This window comes from Epinephelus lanceolatus, chromosome 22 (genome assembly GCF_041903045.1).
Source record: "Epinephelus lanceolatus isolate andai-2023 chromosome 22, ASM4190304v1, whole genome shotgun sequence".
NCBI classification, from domain to species: Eukaryota; Metazoa; Chordata; class Actinopteri; order Perciformes; family Serranidae; genus Epinephelus; species Epinephelus lanceolatus.
This window is the reverse complement of record NC_135755.1, coordinates 18,262,283-18,279,852: the sequence shown is the minus strand read 5'-3', so window position 1 is coordinate 18,279,852 and position 17,570 is coordinate 18,262,283. Positions and strand designations below refer to the sequence as shown.

At 41.6% G+C, this 17,570-nt stretch overlaps 1 protein-coding gene across 1 annotated transcript; it reads left to right on the top strand.

The window, feature by feature from the left end:
* Positions 1-658: 658 nt before the first annotated feature.
* Positions 659-17,172, top strand: lpcat4 (lysophosphatidylcholine acyltransferase 4). The gene is made up of 13 exons (XM_033651797.2): positions 659-880; positions 2,828-3,191; positions 5,227-5,339; positions 7,074-7,134; positions 7,361-7,419; positions 10,756-10,790; positions 12,363-12,417; positions 13,399-13,481; positions 14,951-15,076; positions 15,165-15,321; positions 15,641-15,733; positions 15,870-16,005; positions 16,548-17,172. Exons 1-13 carry the CDS (start codon positions 791-793, stop codon positions 16,715-16,717), a joined length of 1,542 nt encoding a protein of 513 aa, XP_033507688.2. The 5' UTR covers positions 659-790; the 3' UTR covers positions 16,718-17,172.
* The last annotated feature ends 398 nt before the right edge of the window (positions 17,173-17,570 follow it).

The following is a 17,570-nucleotide window of genomic DNA, read 5'->3' as shown; positions in this document are numbered from 1 at the left end:
ACTTGTTTTTACATGGATTAGTGTATTGCAGTCTTACAACCACTAGATGGGACAAAAAAGTGTCCACGAATGAGGACAACAGGTCTAAGTTATGTAGAATGAAGTGGAAGGTCAAGTAAACCCAAAATGTGATGTCTTCATATGAGAACACAGGGTCTCAGGAGGAAATAACAAGTTGAAAATTTTAGGTGGCTTTCTTGGTAATCTCTGTTAGAAAGTGTCCCAAATTACCTGACTGCACCCTGTATTCATGTTTTTTAAATTCAGGTTTTAAACAATTGAGCTTCCATACATACCTCATCACCCCAAAAGTCCTCATACTGGTGGCTTGGTTTCAGGGACCGGTCTGACTTGCCTGACTCAGCCCTGAGTAGCGGTGGGCCGGGCTGTCAGGCTGTGAAGGGGCGGGACAGGTGAGGAGGAGAGTGTACAAGAAAGATAGTATGGGTGGCTTTTCTCCAGTGTGTCTGCGTCGCCATGTGGAGGATAGAGAGCTGAAAAGTTCGTTTTTAATTCGTTTATTTATCGTCGTCAGTTGTTGCGTTCGCCGCTTTTCGGTCGGAGTCCGCCATTGTTGTTAGTTAACGTTCTGTTTTTTTTAAATCTCACTCCTGCGCGAGACACTTTAACGGTTTTTCAAAGACAACAAAACGTGGGCAGTGGTTAGCAAACAACAACTCAACACAACTTACCTTCAGTCGATAATACGGCAGTGTAAATACTTTTTATTACCTTTTTTAATAACTATATTTTTTAACTTAAACTTGGTGGTCAGCTTTGCCCCGTCACCATGGAGAGGCACGACTATCACTCAGCAACACACGAGTATCCACATCCGTTCATCCACAAAGTGAAGCTGACGAGGACACACAGGATAAGGGTAATTATAACTCTTAAAGTGTTTGATTTAATGGCGGAAACTGTGTTAATTCACAGTAGGTTTTAAAAGGAGAGCGACAGAAGTCAAACAAGCTGTTGACACTCAGTCATCTCCCCAAATCTGCCACCTGAAACTACTCAGGCAGTTAATGACACTGGGAAGAGTTGTCCTCAAAACACACTCCCTATGTGTGTTAATAGGGGGCCACTGAGATACCATGTCCATATTTGGACGTCGATATAAACTCCAAATTCCCTTCTGTGGTGTTCATGTTTTTCCATATGAACTTTAAGAGAACAAAGAGTCAGTCATGTTTCTGTCTCACTGTGGCGTATAAGCAAAACAGCCAAGTCATAGGTGTTTCAGGCATAGACAGGTATGACAGATGACAACATACCATAGTTTTGCGTAACTATGACTGACAAATGATTAGGGCTGGGCAACATGGCTGACTTGTATAAGAATATTTTTTGCCATGCTGATGAAACTGCATGCACAGCTGTCAATATGCTACCCATACATGTTCTGTTGGGAAACTTTGGATTCTGACATTCATGTGGATGCCACCTGATATGTTCCACCCACCTGAACACCAGTGGAGACCAGGTAACCCCCCCCCCCCCCCCCCCCCCCCCCCCCCCACCCCCAACAGGACAATGGACAAGGACAAAAACTGCTCAGGAGTAGCCCAAGGAACATGACGGAGACCTCAAGGCATCAACCTGGCCTCCAGATTCCCCACATCCCAGTCTGATCAAACATCTGTGGGGCGTGTTGTCACCCCACCTCAACCCACAGGACTCAAAAGATCTGAAGCCAGCATGGTGGTGCCAGACACTATGGGACACCCTCCAGATGTCCAGTGTCCATGCCTTGACGGGTCAGAGCCAAGTCTGATCCAAGGAGGACCCACTATGGATCGGGGGTACTTCTGGGGTACTAGCACAAATCTCAAAAGTTCAATCAGGTTGGGATCTGGCGTATTTGGAGGCCAGGTCAACACCCTTAGCTCTTTGTCCCGTTCCTCAGGTCATTCCTGAGCAGTTCTTGTGGTGTGGCAAATAAAAGTATAAAAACAAAGAGTGTCAGACCTGCATCAGGAAAGTCAGAGCTGGTTAAAGGCTGAAGTGAACAGATACGTTTTTAGCTTTCTTTAAAAAAAAATATTTAGCAAGCTAGCTTCCCTGATATCTATAAGTAGTGTGATCATAGCTTTGGGGTGTAACTGACAAAAGCAGCATCCCTGATCTTCTTCCGGCTGTTGCAGGGAACCTCCAAGAAACCAGCAGCAGATGATCACAGTGTTCTTGGAGGCAAATGGTTAACAAGTGAGTTAGCAGTGTAGCTCGGTCCCAGCCCATGTAGGGCTTTGTATACACATAGGAGGACCTTAAAATCAATTCTTAATGTAACAGGAAGTCAGTGCAGAGCAGCTCAGACTGGCCTGATGTGCTCTCTCCTCTTGGTTCTGGTTCATAGCCGAGCTGCAGAGTTTTGAATGAGCTGATTCCCACACCACTTCTCCACTGCTCCCACCTCCCTCCGCCCACAGAGACCCATCACTCCTCAGTCATCTCAGTTGTTGTACAGTGTGTGCTACGGTTTGGACTGTTGTACTAGATTTGTGTTTGCAAGATATGATACGAGGGTCTTTCAGGGCACATCTTATCTTTATCAACTGATGTGTGTTAGTTAAATCCTCTAGCCACATCTTAAGAGATAGGGTCAGTTGTGCTCGTCCATATGAGAATTAATTTCTTTGCTGTTATGAGGGAAAACCTGCTGTGTCATGTTTAGCTTTCTGGAGGTCTCGGATATTCCAAGCAGTTCCAGTACCTATTGAAAGTAAAAAGAAAAAGTGTACAATTCAGAACGCACCCGAGGTGTTCACCTCTGCAGACCTAAATGATGTTTTAAATGTACCTTCTTTTCTCCTCTGGTCCTTAGGGTATCATCCTGGGCAGCATCCTCTTTCCTCTTCGCGTCACCCTGGCGGCAATCTGCTTCCTAATCATGTGGCCAATTGCCCGGCTACGATTGGCCGGCCTGTCTGAGGAGGAACGCTCTCGGCCCGTCAAGGGCTGGAGGCACTGGCTCCTCAATTGGATCATCATGCGGCTGAGCCGAGGCGTCTACTTCTGCCTGGGCTTCCTGTGGGTGAAGGTCAAAGGTCGCAGGGCAGACCTGAGGGAGGCGCCGGTGCTGGTGGTGGCGCCTCACAGTGGCTTTCTGGACATGCTGGTTCTGTTTAGAACCAACCTGGCTGCGGTGGTGTCGCGGTCGGAGAACAGGAATCTGCCAGTCATAGGAGGTGAGGGGCTGTGATTGAGTTTATGATACACACACACACAGACGATCCTTCTTCGTTGGTTGTTACAGCTTCCATCACTGTAGCTGGATCTTCTAACCTTCTAACCTAAAGGGCCAGTCCATGATTTTTTTGAGGTTTCTATATCATTCTGTGCTTCCCAGTAGTGTTCCTTATATATTCAAATTCAAATTTTGTTTGCTATGCTATTTTCCCAAGCCTTTGTGAAAACGTCTCCCCATAGAACCTGATGAGGTTTCTGCATGATGACACTGCTATATGTTAATCACCATAGCCTGCCTAATGTGGCTCTTCATGACTGAGGCCCTGTCGCCACATGACCTTTGCTTTGCAAAATATCTCTGTAAACACTAGAACATGCTTTGGACATTCGAAAGTTTTCCTTCTACTCCTCATCGACAGGAATCCCACTCTTAAATTGTCCCACTGTCTGCTTCATGTCACTTGCTTTGATTGAAAATGACTTGTAGCCTGTTGCTGCGTTGCTCACAGTGTGAAAACATTATTAGAAGGCGTTTAAAAAAATCTCTATTTTAGTGACCTATAAGAATGTTTGCGAGTGGATGAGGGGCCAATACATAGAGAAAAAAATACATTTTGAAAAATAATTGTATACGTGTAGACTGGGCCTCACCAGAATGGGAGCTAAGCGTTGTACTAAGCATTGTACTTTGTACTGCAATGCTACATTAGTTGAGACCCGAAAGTGGCACAATAACACAAACAAACTAAAAAAAAATCGAGGCAGCAGTAGACCAGCAGCTCCTGTGCTCTGCAAGGTAAAATAACCGTCTTCATCAAAGGAGTCTGTCTTTGAAGAGAGCAGAGATAACAGCCTCAGTTCCCTGCCGGAAAGGGCTCTGACGGCAACATAAAGCAGTGAAAATATTCTAAATATAGCGTACACTGAAACTGATGATTTTTTTTAGGTGGCTAAAATATGTTTTGCTGCTGCCCCCATCCAAAGCAGTTCATTGCTTAGCTTCTCTGTCAGTACTCCTGACTGCTTCTCCAAACTAGGAGCGTGCCGATCACCAGCTACTGTAGGTAATACACTGACTGTGGACAAATGCCTAATACAGCCCCACTGCAGTATCTGCACTATCCCTTTAAGTTATTATTGTCAGCACTCTAACGTACATTGCTGCTTTCTGCTAACGGCTGGGTGGGTGATTCCGTCTGAAAAACCTGGAAATGAACACAGATAGTCGACCTGTAAATATTGTTTCTCTTTGATCAAGCAGAAATACAAAACCTTGGCTTGTTGGAGCCTCCCTAATGTGAACATTTGCTACCTTTCTGTATTTTTTATCGCTGTAAATTCAACTATTTGTTGTTGATTTGACTGTCACATCTCATAAAAACACACATTTTGTATATAGATACAGAATATGTTTTTTGAAATTTGAGTCAACTAAAAAGCATCAAAACTGAACTGTCCTCCTCCTTTTCGTCATATCAGCATCATTTTCCAGGTAGCAAACGGGAAGCAGTGAAAATCTGAAGTGTATGAGTGGAAAAAGAGAAATGGAAAACCACTTTGGGGAGGCACAATAGAAGGCAGGCAGAGGAAAAGTGTCAATGTTTTACTTTGGTGTGTGAGGAATGGGAGGAAATGGAGTATTCACACTGCCAAAGCCTTAGTATTGTTTGTAACTGTGCCACTCTCAGTGTGCCTGGATGACATAATGTTTTACCAAATTAGTTTCTCATTTAATTGGCTGGCACAGTGCGGTGTGCTCATCGATGGGAAATCTCACCCCTGGCTGCCCACCTACAGTATTAGGCAAAAAAACAAGAGAAATATTTGGAATAGAGGGGTAGAGGATTTTTAAAGTATGCAAGGAAGCTCCAAGATAAACAAGTGACTCGCTGTATTTGGCTTCTAATCTGCTCTGCCTGCTTTGGGAGTTCCTGTCTTGCTGTCTTGGCAGACTCTCTCTGGGCTCCTCCCTTTCGGTTTTGGTTCTGATTTTTGTTCTTGTGTAATTTTTGTGTGTGTGTGTTTGTGTTTCAGCTCTGCTGGAGTTCAACCAGGCGGTGCTGGTGAGCAGAAAGGATCCAGAGTCGAGGAAAAAGGCCATCGCACAGGTCACAGAGAGGCTGACCTCCGACGGCTACTGGCCTCAGGTGAGATGTCACTCAGTGCTCTTACGTGTGACTCCTGTTCCCAGAAGATAATTTGCTGAGTCTTGTATTTGTTTTAAGGAAAGACAGATCATTTATCTGCTTCCATTTTGGCTGTAGTCTTGTTTACAGAACTGGCAATTACTTATCTATCCAGTCACATTTTGAAACAGTTACGGGAATGCCAGGAATGATCGCAGCTAGGCCTGTCATGATTAGGGTTGGGCCAGTGTAAAAAATTTCAGACCATTTTGATATTAAAACAGCAGGCTGGTACACCGAATTTCACCAGGTGTCACACTTGACTCAGCAGCCACTCCTGAGTGGCACATAACCAGTGTTAGACTATCTCGTTGCATAATATCAGAGCTCTCTGTCTCCACTGAATACTTAAATATGCACTTATGTTACGTCATGTAAGTAAACCATTGTGCACCACCGACGGTGCGCTTGCAATTAGACTGGAGACATAATCACTTTAAATATGGGTGAGTTGGCTACGTGCTATCTTCCTATGTTTGTTATGTGACTTTTGATAACAAAAAACACACATTTTATATTGTGATATTTACTGGAACAGACACCCAACAGCTAGCAGAATAGCTTGTTATTAGCGACGGTCATTTACCGTACCAGAAAAGTTGAGCTCTCTGGCAATCCTCCAGCTAACTGCGACCTTTTTTAGGTATACGGAGTGAAAAACGGACGTTTAGATAATTCCTCATTTCAATTTCATCACTCAGCCGTTCATCGTCAATTGCGGCGCTTTCAAAGCCAGCGACATGGACAAGAAAAGCTCAGCGCAAAATGGTACATCGCGTCATTTGCAGCGAGTAAGGAAACCTCTTTTGTCAGCCTCAAATCCTAAATGCTGATCTGTGTGGGTACATGAGACCCTAAAAAAGAGGGTGGGTCATGGGGAGTACCACCAGTTGGTCCAGGAGCTTCGCATCCATGATGGCTGTTTCCAGACATATCTTCCAGTCGTATAGCTCAGGGTAACCAGCAACAGCTACCACCAGTTTAGACTACAAAATGTAGGCTACCGGTAAGCTACGCTGTGCTGTCTTTTAAGTATTTTATTCTTTTCGGACTCTCACAAGTAGATGTGGATGGGCAGAAAAGAGAGAATCTCTGTGCTCTGGAAGACCTTGCTGTGTATTCTGGCATCATGTTGGCTAAAATGTTGGTGACATTCTTATGTAAACAAACATACATGCAAACACAACAGGCACTTAAATGATCAAGGTCATGTCAGCATATTGTACGATAAGCTGATAATAATGGTGACAGGCCTAACAACAACAACAGCAACAACAGTACAACGCCTACTGAAACAGTCTCTTCTTGTGGCGGCTTCAAAGATCTCAGCTCAAGCACACAGCTGATCAAGATTAGATAAAGTATTTGGGATTGGAACATGATCGTCAAGATTTGTAAAGAGGGGATCAGCACACTTTTCTGCTTCCAGGGAATACTTTCCTTGTTGAATCCTCTAACGACAGTTTGGAAATTGTGAAAACAACCTCAGGAAAAGAAGGAGTTCATATTAACGCTAGTGTATTTGTACATAACCACAGTGGGCAGATTGGCCTAAAGATTTATTGTCAATACAAGGTTGTTTGTTTGAATCTGACAGGCGGTGAATGTTGACTCAAAGCCTGTAAATTCACCTGCTGCTTGTGCTCAGAGCTGCAGGTCCGAACTCATAAATCTCATTTATTAACCTTTGCCTAGATGCTGATGTTTCCTGAGGGAACCACAACTAACGGCAGCGCTCTCATCAAATTCAAACCAGGTTAGTGCAAGCAGCGACCGCCCTCTGGTTTTTCTTGATGTCTGACTCATACCACACATTGTTCACCGCTTGTAAAAAATAGTTTAAGAATGAGTGGCATCACAGGGAAAAGGGCGCAGCAGCTGATTGTTTGTTTATTCGCAGATTAACTACTTTTAGACCTGCAGCGTGACTCTGTCTCATTCCTGTCTGTCCACTCTGTCTCATTTGTTCTCGCTGTGTTCAGGTGCCTTCCTTGCCGGAGTCCCGGTCCAACCTGTTCTGTTGCATTACCCCAATAAGCTGGTGAGTGAAGTCATTGGGGTCGTGGGTCGATCTACTAGTTTCTAACAACATCCGCCTGTCACTCATGTCAAGAGCAAGACAGGGGTCCATTCATAACTTTACTCTAAAGGTGTTCTTTATCCAGGGTGACTAAGGAAGGAGTACACTCACATTTAAACTTGCATGCATTCAGTGAACGAAGAATCCAAAATTCGTGATAAATTGAAGTCATAGGGGACAGTTCAGTGGAGCATTTAGCTGCTAACGACCCTAATATTTCCCCCCCAGGAGTTGGCAGACTAAAAGAGTTAATTTTGGACAGGTCAACAGAAACATGACACCAAATGAATGATAATGTTGCTTTGCACCTGTTGAATCTGTAAAGAGACAACTGTTTTTCCGACCAAGCTCTTCATATCAACTTAAAAGGTGACAGTCTGTCAGTGTTGTTGTCACTGCTTTCTGCTTCTCCTAGGTGGCCAAAAAACAATTATTACAGGTTTAATAAATGCTTGATCCCACAAATGACATTTTGTATATCACTTGTCCACCCTGTGTTACACTGAATTCAGGAAGAAATGTTTTTCTCGCATGCTTCCATGGTGAACGAAGAATCCAAAAACTGAGAAATTCTTGTTGTATTGTTGTTGTGTTGTTTACAAACTCTCACACAACTCGGTCAGTATAATCCAAGTCTTATTTATCAAATTGTATGCTCATTACTTCACAGACAGATGGCCCTTTCTGATAAGGGAACTGAAATGAAAGTGAAACTTATGTATGCTCTCGTCAAAGACAGACTCTATTGATAAAAACAGTTATTTTACTTTGCTGAATACGAGAATTGCTGGTCAACTGCTGCCATGATCAGTTACTTTGTGTTATTGTGTGACTTTGGTGAATCTGAACTAACCCTTTAAAACACCAACGAGTCAGCATATAACTGGATAAATGACACTTATTTTATACTGCATGTGTTGTGAGAGTTGACGTGGACACTATGACTTAAATACATCAAGAATTTTCTCAATTTTTGGATTCTTCGTTCACTGTGGAGGCACGTGACCAAAACAAAGTTTACTTCATGAATTCAGTGTAACCAAGCGGCAAACTCTGAGGCTGAAAAATGAAGCCAGTGCCAAAACCTGCAGTTCCTCTAATGGCCACTTGAGGGTCGCACCAAAACAGAATTAGTCCCCACAGACTTGCATGTTAAAATGACCAAGTTTACAGCAGAAATAAACATGGTTACAGCCTGGTACAAAAAATAGTTTTGGTCTCTAAAGCGTCTAAATATTTATAACAACTGTAATGGGATGAATTAAAAAAAAAAAAAAAACTCACCCATTTACACTTTATAAACGTCCAAAGTTACGCATTTTTTTGGGGCAGGGTTGCTTGAGTGACTGTCTGCAAGTCAGATCCACCCCTTGCTCCTCCACTGTACAAATACACTTCTGGCTCCAAAAAAAACAAGATGCCGGTGCCGAAATGCCAAACTCGAGGCTTCAAAACGGCAGTCCACAAACCAATAGGTGACGTCACAGTAGCTAGGTCCATTATTCATTAGGGCTGTCAAAATTGCTCAGAAATGACATTCGAATATTCCTTCTAAAAATAACTCATAGGTTCGAACCATTCGAATTTTTTTTTTTTCGCATTATGTCCACAAGAGGGCAAACTAATACAAGGAAACATACTTGTATATGTATTAATACAGGGAAACATAACTACTTGTAGGTGTTTTTATTTCAACAGAAACGTCTTTGAAAACATTTACATACCTACACATTAAAACACATAAAACAATTATCTATAACATTACGTTATAAACAACCACGGACCTCTCGCTCGCCCCCCCTCTCCGACCCGTCAGGCCACACCGCTCGCGGAAGCGCTGCAAATAGCGCCGAGAAGCAAAGCCAGGTTACTTTCGGCGCCCATGTTAACCGATTTTGTCATCCACACTGGCTGCGCCGCGCCGCGCAGCTCCGTGGCTGGCTCTGGTCTATTTTCTGCGCGAGCGTATGTGTCAAGCCGGGTGACGGAGACAACAGCTGGGAGCAGAACCGCTTGTCGACCAGCATGGAGAAATGCGCGTCTGATGTGAACGGAAGTGCTCCGGCTCGTGTGAGAATTTCGGTGCGCTGCGCTTTGCAGCACCTCCGCGGGCGGTGTGGCCTTATGCAGTGTGTTCAGTGCAGCGGCCCAGGCCAATGCCCACTCGCAAAGAGGACAGCTGCGGTGGTGTTTTTTTTCCCCCTCCACAATCGAATATCAATTTTCACATTCAAAGGTCCATTTTTTTTTTTCAAATTTATATTTGAATTTAGAATATTCGTTGACAGCCCTATTATTCATACACTCTATGAATATAACACGGGATGAGTAATGGATATACAACTGGTCATTTGCAGGTGAAATATTCCTTTAATGTCCAGAAACTTCAAGAACAGACAATATTTCATTTTATACATAATTGAAAACCAGATAAAACAAATCTTTGTGTAATAAAAGTCTGGGGATGTTCTGCTGCTAAATTAAAAGTCACATATTGCATTTCTTAAGCATTTAAAAGCAACAGAGTGCCTTACATAGACATTTAAAATGTGATTAAATAATTTAAACAAAAACAAAATGAAAACTGCCACAGACAAAATAAAGGCAGTTCTACCTTTATATTATATTAATAATCAAGGAGACTCAGTTATTAAGAGAGGGAATTAATTCCCAAACAACTAAAGGCACATTGCTTCATTACGTTTCTGAAATTAAAAAGCATTTACTGTGGTGACTAAATAAATAAAAACAAAACCAGACCAGAGGTTAACTCTGTGTGTGTCAGCACTTTGTTTACTGCATGTTAACAGATTGAAGTCCTACAGATATGACTTAAGATGTTAGAGATAATTTGACACAATAATAGATCAGACACTATGTCCTCAGGAGAACCTGCCTTATCCTCTCTTTAAAAGTTGCGCAACCTGAATCGGTATCATAGCGATGCACGTACAGAACATGCTTTGTTCTGTTTTGACATGCAGCTCAGCGCTCATTTGTATCTGTCATGTCTTCCTTGTCACGTCCTTGGCCACAGATCAGTGTTGACACTACACTATTGTACATTTCATCAGGCTGTAGTTTCTGTGCGTTTATGAGCATACTGCAGTATTTGTCTAGGCCAGTGTGTTTGCATACCAGTGCCTGTCAGGGTGTGTAATAGTGGGCGAAAGTGACTGGATTTACACATGCAATAAAAAACCTCCCCATCCAGTCTGTTAGGAAGGATAGGTTTGTTTCTGTTCCACCTGCTTGTGTCCACTGTTTGATTACAGTCTTTTTATGACTCTCCCACAGGATACTGTTCGCTGGACATACAAAGGAACAACCTGGTGAGTTCATCAGTCATCACCAGTATGACTGCCTGGATTTCTACAGGCAGGAAGTTCAGTAAGCTTGAAAATGGGTTTTAACAACTTCCAGGACTTTTTACTTTTTAAATTCTCACTTGTAGTCTGCTCAGTGACTTGAGTTTTCACCCTGAAAGACCCCATAACAAAACTTTTCAAGACATATTCTTAGTTGCCAGCGAAGGAACACAGCTGTTACAGTATGTTTTCTCCTCTTGGAGGCTAAATGAGCTAATTACCAGAAACATCTCTCTGGTGTAACACAATACAGCTGAGTAGTACCACAAACTGTAGCCTCCAAAATGACCATATAGCTGAATCAACACCAAAATCACTGTAAACAAAAACTGAGTGTTATAACCACCATGAAGGATTTATCGCAAGACTGCACTGGTTTAACTACAGTAGGTGTACCTAATAAACTGACACATCAAAGGTCCAGTGTGTAGGCTTAAGGATGATGCAGAATATAATACAATAAGTGTGTTTTCTTTTGTGTGAAATCACCTGACATTAAGAATTGTTGTTACTTTAGAAGTAGCTGTTAATACCTACATAAGGAGTGGGTCCTTATTCATGGAGTCTGCCATGTTGCACCGCCATGTTTCTACAGTAGTGCAGGACAGACAAACCAAACACTGGCTTTACTGTATATAGGGCCATTGTGTTTTCGTGTCAGCCACCGTAGTTAGCAGCCCCTCCATGATCAGCCGAACAGCTTTGGGAAAAAACACAGATTTTTAATATGAGTGTTTTCACTGGTTTAAATCACCTAGTCTGTTTTTGTTTTTTGTTTTTTTTTGGAGAGGAAGAGACCTTTGCGGATAATTTGTCTCCTGGTAAAAAGCCTCCTGAACACCGTTATATGCCATTAAATCCTACACACTGCTCGCTTCAGAAGAAGTTTGTGTAATGCAAAAGTTTAGTTCCCTCTAGCTAGTGTTGGGTAACACAACAATATATGCAACACTACCACACTACTTGTACTGCGGTAGCTATTTAATATTTTAATATCTCCTCAGTATATCGGCCGTATGTGGGCAATGCTGCAAAGTACTACCTGCTTTATGGTTGTATTGCTAAAAAAAAAAAAAAAAAAATTGTATCAATGCACTTTGATCAGTCAGGTGTATAATTTGCTGGATTTCGGTTATTTTATACCATTAAAGATTTTTCAATAGACTTTCCAGAAAGTTATATATATCAAAATCAAATTATATACCACAACAGAAATTTTCATCCACATTGCCCACCCCAAACCTCGAGCAAATTTACTGCTTTGCTGGTTTTCTGAATCAAGGGTTAAACTAAATATCAAATTGTTAATAATCTTTGATGAGGCCTGTTGACATGAGTGCAGTTAGTGCAACTCAAACTTCAGCAAAAGAAACATCAAGAAATCATTAGGGAATAAGTGGACATCATTGTTATCATAAGTTTTAAGGGTTATTATTAAATTGTATCAAGGTTTAAACATCTCAGTGGTAGCAGTTACGCACACTGATAGTACTGACTTTTCTGTCTGAAATATAACATTGTCTCTTTGTCTGATAGGGTTGAGTCACTGTGGCACACGACTTCACAGTTCTACACCAACAGTACTATCGAGGTAAGATAGTTCACCACATAATCTACCTGACAGTAATGACAATGATAAGGAAGGGACAGTTCACTCATAATCAAAAACACATATTTTCACTCTTACCTGTAGTGCTATATATCAACCTAGATTTTTTTGGTGTGCGATGCAGAGTGTTTAAGATACCGACTGTAGAGATGTCTGCCTTTTCGCAAGTATAATGGAACTCAGAGCGCCAAAAAATCAATTGAAAAACTCAACAGCAATGTCTCTTTACAGAAGTCATGACCTGGTTACTAGTGATGGCCAAATGAGGCCTCATGAACCACTGTCTTTATTTTCTGAAGCCACCAGATGGCGCTGTCTGTTAAACAAAGGTTTGAAAGCACACTTCATTGCAGGTCCTTCAGCCTTTATCTTTAAACCAAGAGCGCCATCTGGTGGGGTCAGAAAATAAAGAAAGTGGTTCATGAGGCTTCATTTGGCCATCACTACTGGTCAACTTTTTTTACATTTGTTTTTCTGGAGCTTTGAGCACCACAAGCCGAGTTCCATTATATTGGAAAGAAGGCAGACATCTCTACAGCTGATATCTCCAACACTCAGCAACTCACACCAAAACAATCTAGACTGATAAATAGCACTACAGGTAAGAGGGAGAATATGTGTTTTTGATTTTTGGGTGAACTGTCCCTTTAACTTAGCACATGCTTAAAGTGTGTCTTTTGACCTGCAGTCGAGGTTCATGCAGCAATGTACTCAGGGTGTGTTCAGTACATGCTGACAACACTGTTGGGTGCATTAACAGGTGTAGCATGACTAATCATGTTCCAAGGGGTGTGAACAGAGGTGTTAAACATTTTTCAGACAGGAGAGATCAGTGCTTTTTGGCTTGATGTGAAGCTATGTTTTAAATGTTTTGCATGTGTGAGTATTAAAAATCTGGTGTGTGTTTTGCTGCTGTGAATAAAAGGGAAAGAAAACAATGGCTCTTTTTTTGCTGTGCCGCAGTTCCTGCCAGTTTATAACCCGTCCCAGGAGGAGAAGAACGACCCCAACCTGTATGCAGACAATGTTCAGAAACTCATGGCCAAGTAAGTAGCCGAATATGCAGTTGTTTTTATGCCTCCGTGTGGGTGATAACCATCCGTCCCATTCTCATGAACGTCTCGAGGGAACTTCTTCACATTTGGCACAAACATCCACTTGGATTCAACATTGAACTAATTAGATTTTGGTTGTCTAAGGTCAATGTCACTATTTCCTTGCATCCATCTCATTTTTGGCAATGTGATATTTAAATAACGCCTAGAGGGATATTCCTTAAATTCAGCACAAACATCCACTTGGATTCAACATTGAACTAATTAGATTTTGGTTGTCAAAGGTCAATGTCACTATTTCCTTGCATCTATCTGATTCTTGGGAACGCGATATTTTAAGAACGCCTCGAGGGATTTTCTTCCAATTTAGTACAAACATCTACTGGGATTCAACATTGAACTAATTAGATTTAGGTTGTCAAAGGTCAGTGTCACTGTTTCCTTGCATAAGTCTCATTCTTATGAACGGGATATTTCAAGAACGCCTCGAGGGAACTTCTTAACATTGGCACAAACATCCACTTGGATTCAACATTGAATTAATTAGATTTTTGGCTGTCAAAGGTCAGTGTCACTATTTCCTTGCATCCGTCTCATTCTTGTGAACGCGATATTTCAAGAACGCCTCGAGAGATATTCCTTAAATTTAGCACAAACATCCACTTGGATTCAACATTGAATTAATTAGATTTTTGGCTGTCAAAGGTCAGTGTCACTATTTCCTTGCATCTATTTCATTCTTGTGAACGCGATATTTCAAGAACGCCTCAAGGGATTTTCTTCAAATTTAGCACAAACATCTACTTGGATTCAACAATGAATTTATTAGATTTAGGTTGTCAAAGGTCAGTGTCCCTATTTCCTTGCATAAATCTCATTCTTATGAATGCGATATTTCAAGAATGCCTCGAGGGAACTTCTTAACATTGGCACAAACATCCACTTGGACTCAACAATGAATTAATTAGATTTTTAGCTGTCAGAGGCCACTATTTCCTTGCATCTATTTCATTCTTGTGAACGCGATATTTCAAGAATGCCTCGAGGGATTTTCCTCAAATTTAGCACAAACACCCACTTGGATTCAAGAATGAACTATGTAGAATTTGGTTGTTGAAGGTCAAAGGTCAAGGTCACTGTGACCTCACGAATCACGTTTTTGGCCAAAATTCAAGAATTCATACACTAATTATGAAAAAAAACTTACCTGAAATGTTGAATAGCATAAAATGAAGAAGTGATGGCTCTGCAAAAACACGACAGTTTTTCATTGTCATATCTAAACTAAATCTGTGGTACACTACTTTTTCTAGTGGTGTGAATAGTAGCAGCAACATATAGATATAGATATACATATTAGTTCTTTCAGAAGTCCATTGTGTACTGTTCAGCAACATTCAGATAGATAGACAACCATAAGAACGATGTGTCTCTTAATGCATTTCTCTGCTGTGCCTCAGGGCCCTCGGAGTCCCAGCTACAGATTATGTGATGGAGGGAAGAGTTCCTGTCAGTAAGCTCGGTGGTCTCTCTGTCCCATTGGAGTCGCCCGCCAGAGAAACACTGTCGCTGCTACACAGAAACGGGTAAGAGAGAAGATGTGTGTTCATGTTTGGCTCCTGGCCTCAGTACTCTCCTCTTTTCTCACCATCCTCGTCTCTTTCTCTCTTTCAGCCTGGGAGCGCATGAAGTGAAAGCAGCACTGGACAGAATGATTGACAGGTGTCAGTCAGGAGCTCAGGGGTCAAAGGCCAGTGCAGAGGAGCTCGCCTCTATCCTCGGGCTGACGGATGAACAGACGGCCGTCACCATCTGTGGCCTCTACTCCAAGGTAGAATCAGATTCTGTGTGTGTGTGTGTGTGTGTGTGTGTGTGTGTGTGTGTGTCTTCTACCAGTAACTGCAGAAGACGTTGAGATGTTGAGATGGCTATTATCCACAACATTGTTCTGTTTATTCAGAGGGAACAAAGCAGTTTATCACACAGTGAATCCTTGAATGTTCTACCACTTGTTGATCAGTTTTAAATGCCAGTAAAACACCTCTACAGTGATATAGAGTAGAGTAGAAAATACCTATTGAAAAAAAAAGCACCAAAATAAATAAACCGTGTCCTAAACCTGTCATACTATGTGTGTGTTTTTTTTCTAGGATGAAACTGTGGACCTGAGGCAGATCTATTTGAGTGTTGCAGCTCTGTCAGGATTCGTCAGCTTCAAGTCACTACTTCACACTGCTTTCACTGTGAGTCCTTTGGTTTCCTCACAGCATTTGCTTTCATTTCTTGTTTCATCTTCTAAATGCAGACAACCTCTCTTATTTACTGAAGTTCAATATCTTTTAAACTTTCTTTTCTAAACGCACTGTCTTTGTCTCCCAGCTGTTTGACAGAGAGGGCCGAGGCAGTCTGAGTGCAGAGGCGCTGTCGGGCCTCATGGGGGCGCTGCTGGGCATCCCTCAGCGCAACACTGCAGATCTCTACGCTCAGGCATCCAGCGATGGCCAGCTTACTGAGGGTGAGTGTCTCTGAGGGGATTTTAGGACACTTACAATCTATATTGAAAGATTATTAAAACAACTTGGAATGGAAAGTGTCACATTTTATCTGTATTCAATAACAGAACAGTGCATCTTGCAGCGGATGAGTTTTCCTGATATTTTTAGGAACTGTTGTATATAATTGTCATTCTTAATATTTAATAGGCTTCTCCTTTAACAATTCAGAGTTTATAAGCTCTTTGGTTGTTTTAACTATGTACTTGTCTAATGCAGGATGAAACTGTGCCCTTATCCTGTGACATTTTTATTAGCTTATATATCGATTAATAATCTAAACTTGAAAAAAACATACTATTTCATTTAGTTTTCCTCACAGCAGTTAATTAAATGCTGAGTCATAGGCCTACTGTGTATAAATCTTTTAAAACTTTAAAATCCTTAAAATGAAGACTTGAATCAAGTATTTCTGATTGTGTCAGATGTTGTTAGTTACTTGATGGAGCAAAAAGGTAACTGACTTAGGTAACTGATTCAAATCCTCATTAAATGTTTTCCATAGACAATCTGCTGCGGGTGCTGACGACCCACCCCACCTATCAGAGAGTGGTGAACGAGTACATGCAGCCCGAGGAGTCAGGCTCCACGCTGGCCAACGGGAAGGCTGTGAACAACAACAGAGACGTGCACAACGGCAACAGATCCCTCCACTACAACAAGAAGTTTGAATGAGGAGTTTTACAGGACGTTCAGTCGAGTTTGTACTCGTCGATTGACAAAGGATTGTATTTTTTACGTCTGGTGCATGTGTGAGTGTGTTTAAATGTATGAATGTATTTTTAAAACTACGTTACTGTAAAACTTTTACCGCAGTCGACCACGCTAAAATTGTAAAACCAAAGAATACTTAAGTTATGACGACAGCGGCTCTCTGAAGTGCGTACCAGTTTACCTTTTTTAATGACACAAAAGATTGCTCCGTTACTCTTGTCATTTTAAGCCATAAAATGTCTCATGTAAATGATTCCCTCTTGTGTGTGTTAAATGTTTTTTAAACGGGACAAAGGTATGTGCAAAACAAACTCTGTAAAGCCAAAAAGTTTATTTTATGTCAATGAATTCTCACATTTGTGTGTTTATATTTTTTGTATTTAACATTTGATTAAACTGTGAATTCTTTTTAAGGAGTTTTCGTTGTGGTCTCATTTCTGGACTTGTCAACATACAACATACCTCTTCCAACCTTCCTGTTCCTCTTATCAAGCTGTTGTGTGTTTGTGTTGGTTTTGCCCGAGATAAAGTCTTTACACTTTGTGGGTAACTTTTTGGAAAGCTGAGTTGGTCTTCTACGAGGAAAACGTAGGCTGTGGGCTTTTTTACGGCTTGTTCTGGTTTCTATCTTGCTGCTTTCATCCTCTTTAAAAGATTCTTGTCCGACTGATACATTTGAAATCTTTCCATCCAAAGCCCTCGTGCTGCTTCTTGTTGAGGGTGGACTTGGTTTAGATGTTTCAGCCTTGTCCTGTGCCTCGTCTTTGTCTCGCAGATGCTCTCTGCTTTTCTTTTTTGAAGTTTTTGCCCTTCT

What these genes read in the sequence shown, in the direction of transcription:
- lpcat4 (XM_033651797.2), top strand. Translation starts at nt 791, where the DNA reads ATGGAGAGGCACGACTATCACTCAGCAACACACGAGTATCCACATCCG. An exon ending in TCTCATCAAATTCAAACCAG is followed by an intron (nt 7,135 to 7,360) that starts GTTAGTGCAAGC and finishes CGCTGTGTTCAG; the next exon opens with GTGCCTTCCTTGCCGGAGTC. An exon ending in ACACCAACAGTACTATCGAG is followed by an intron (nt 12,418 to 13,398) that starts GTAAGATAGTTC and finishes GCTGTGCCGCAG; the next exon opens with TTCCTGCCAGTTTATAACCC.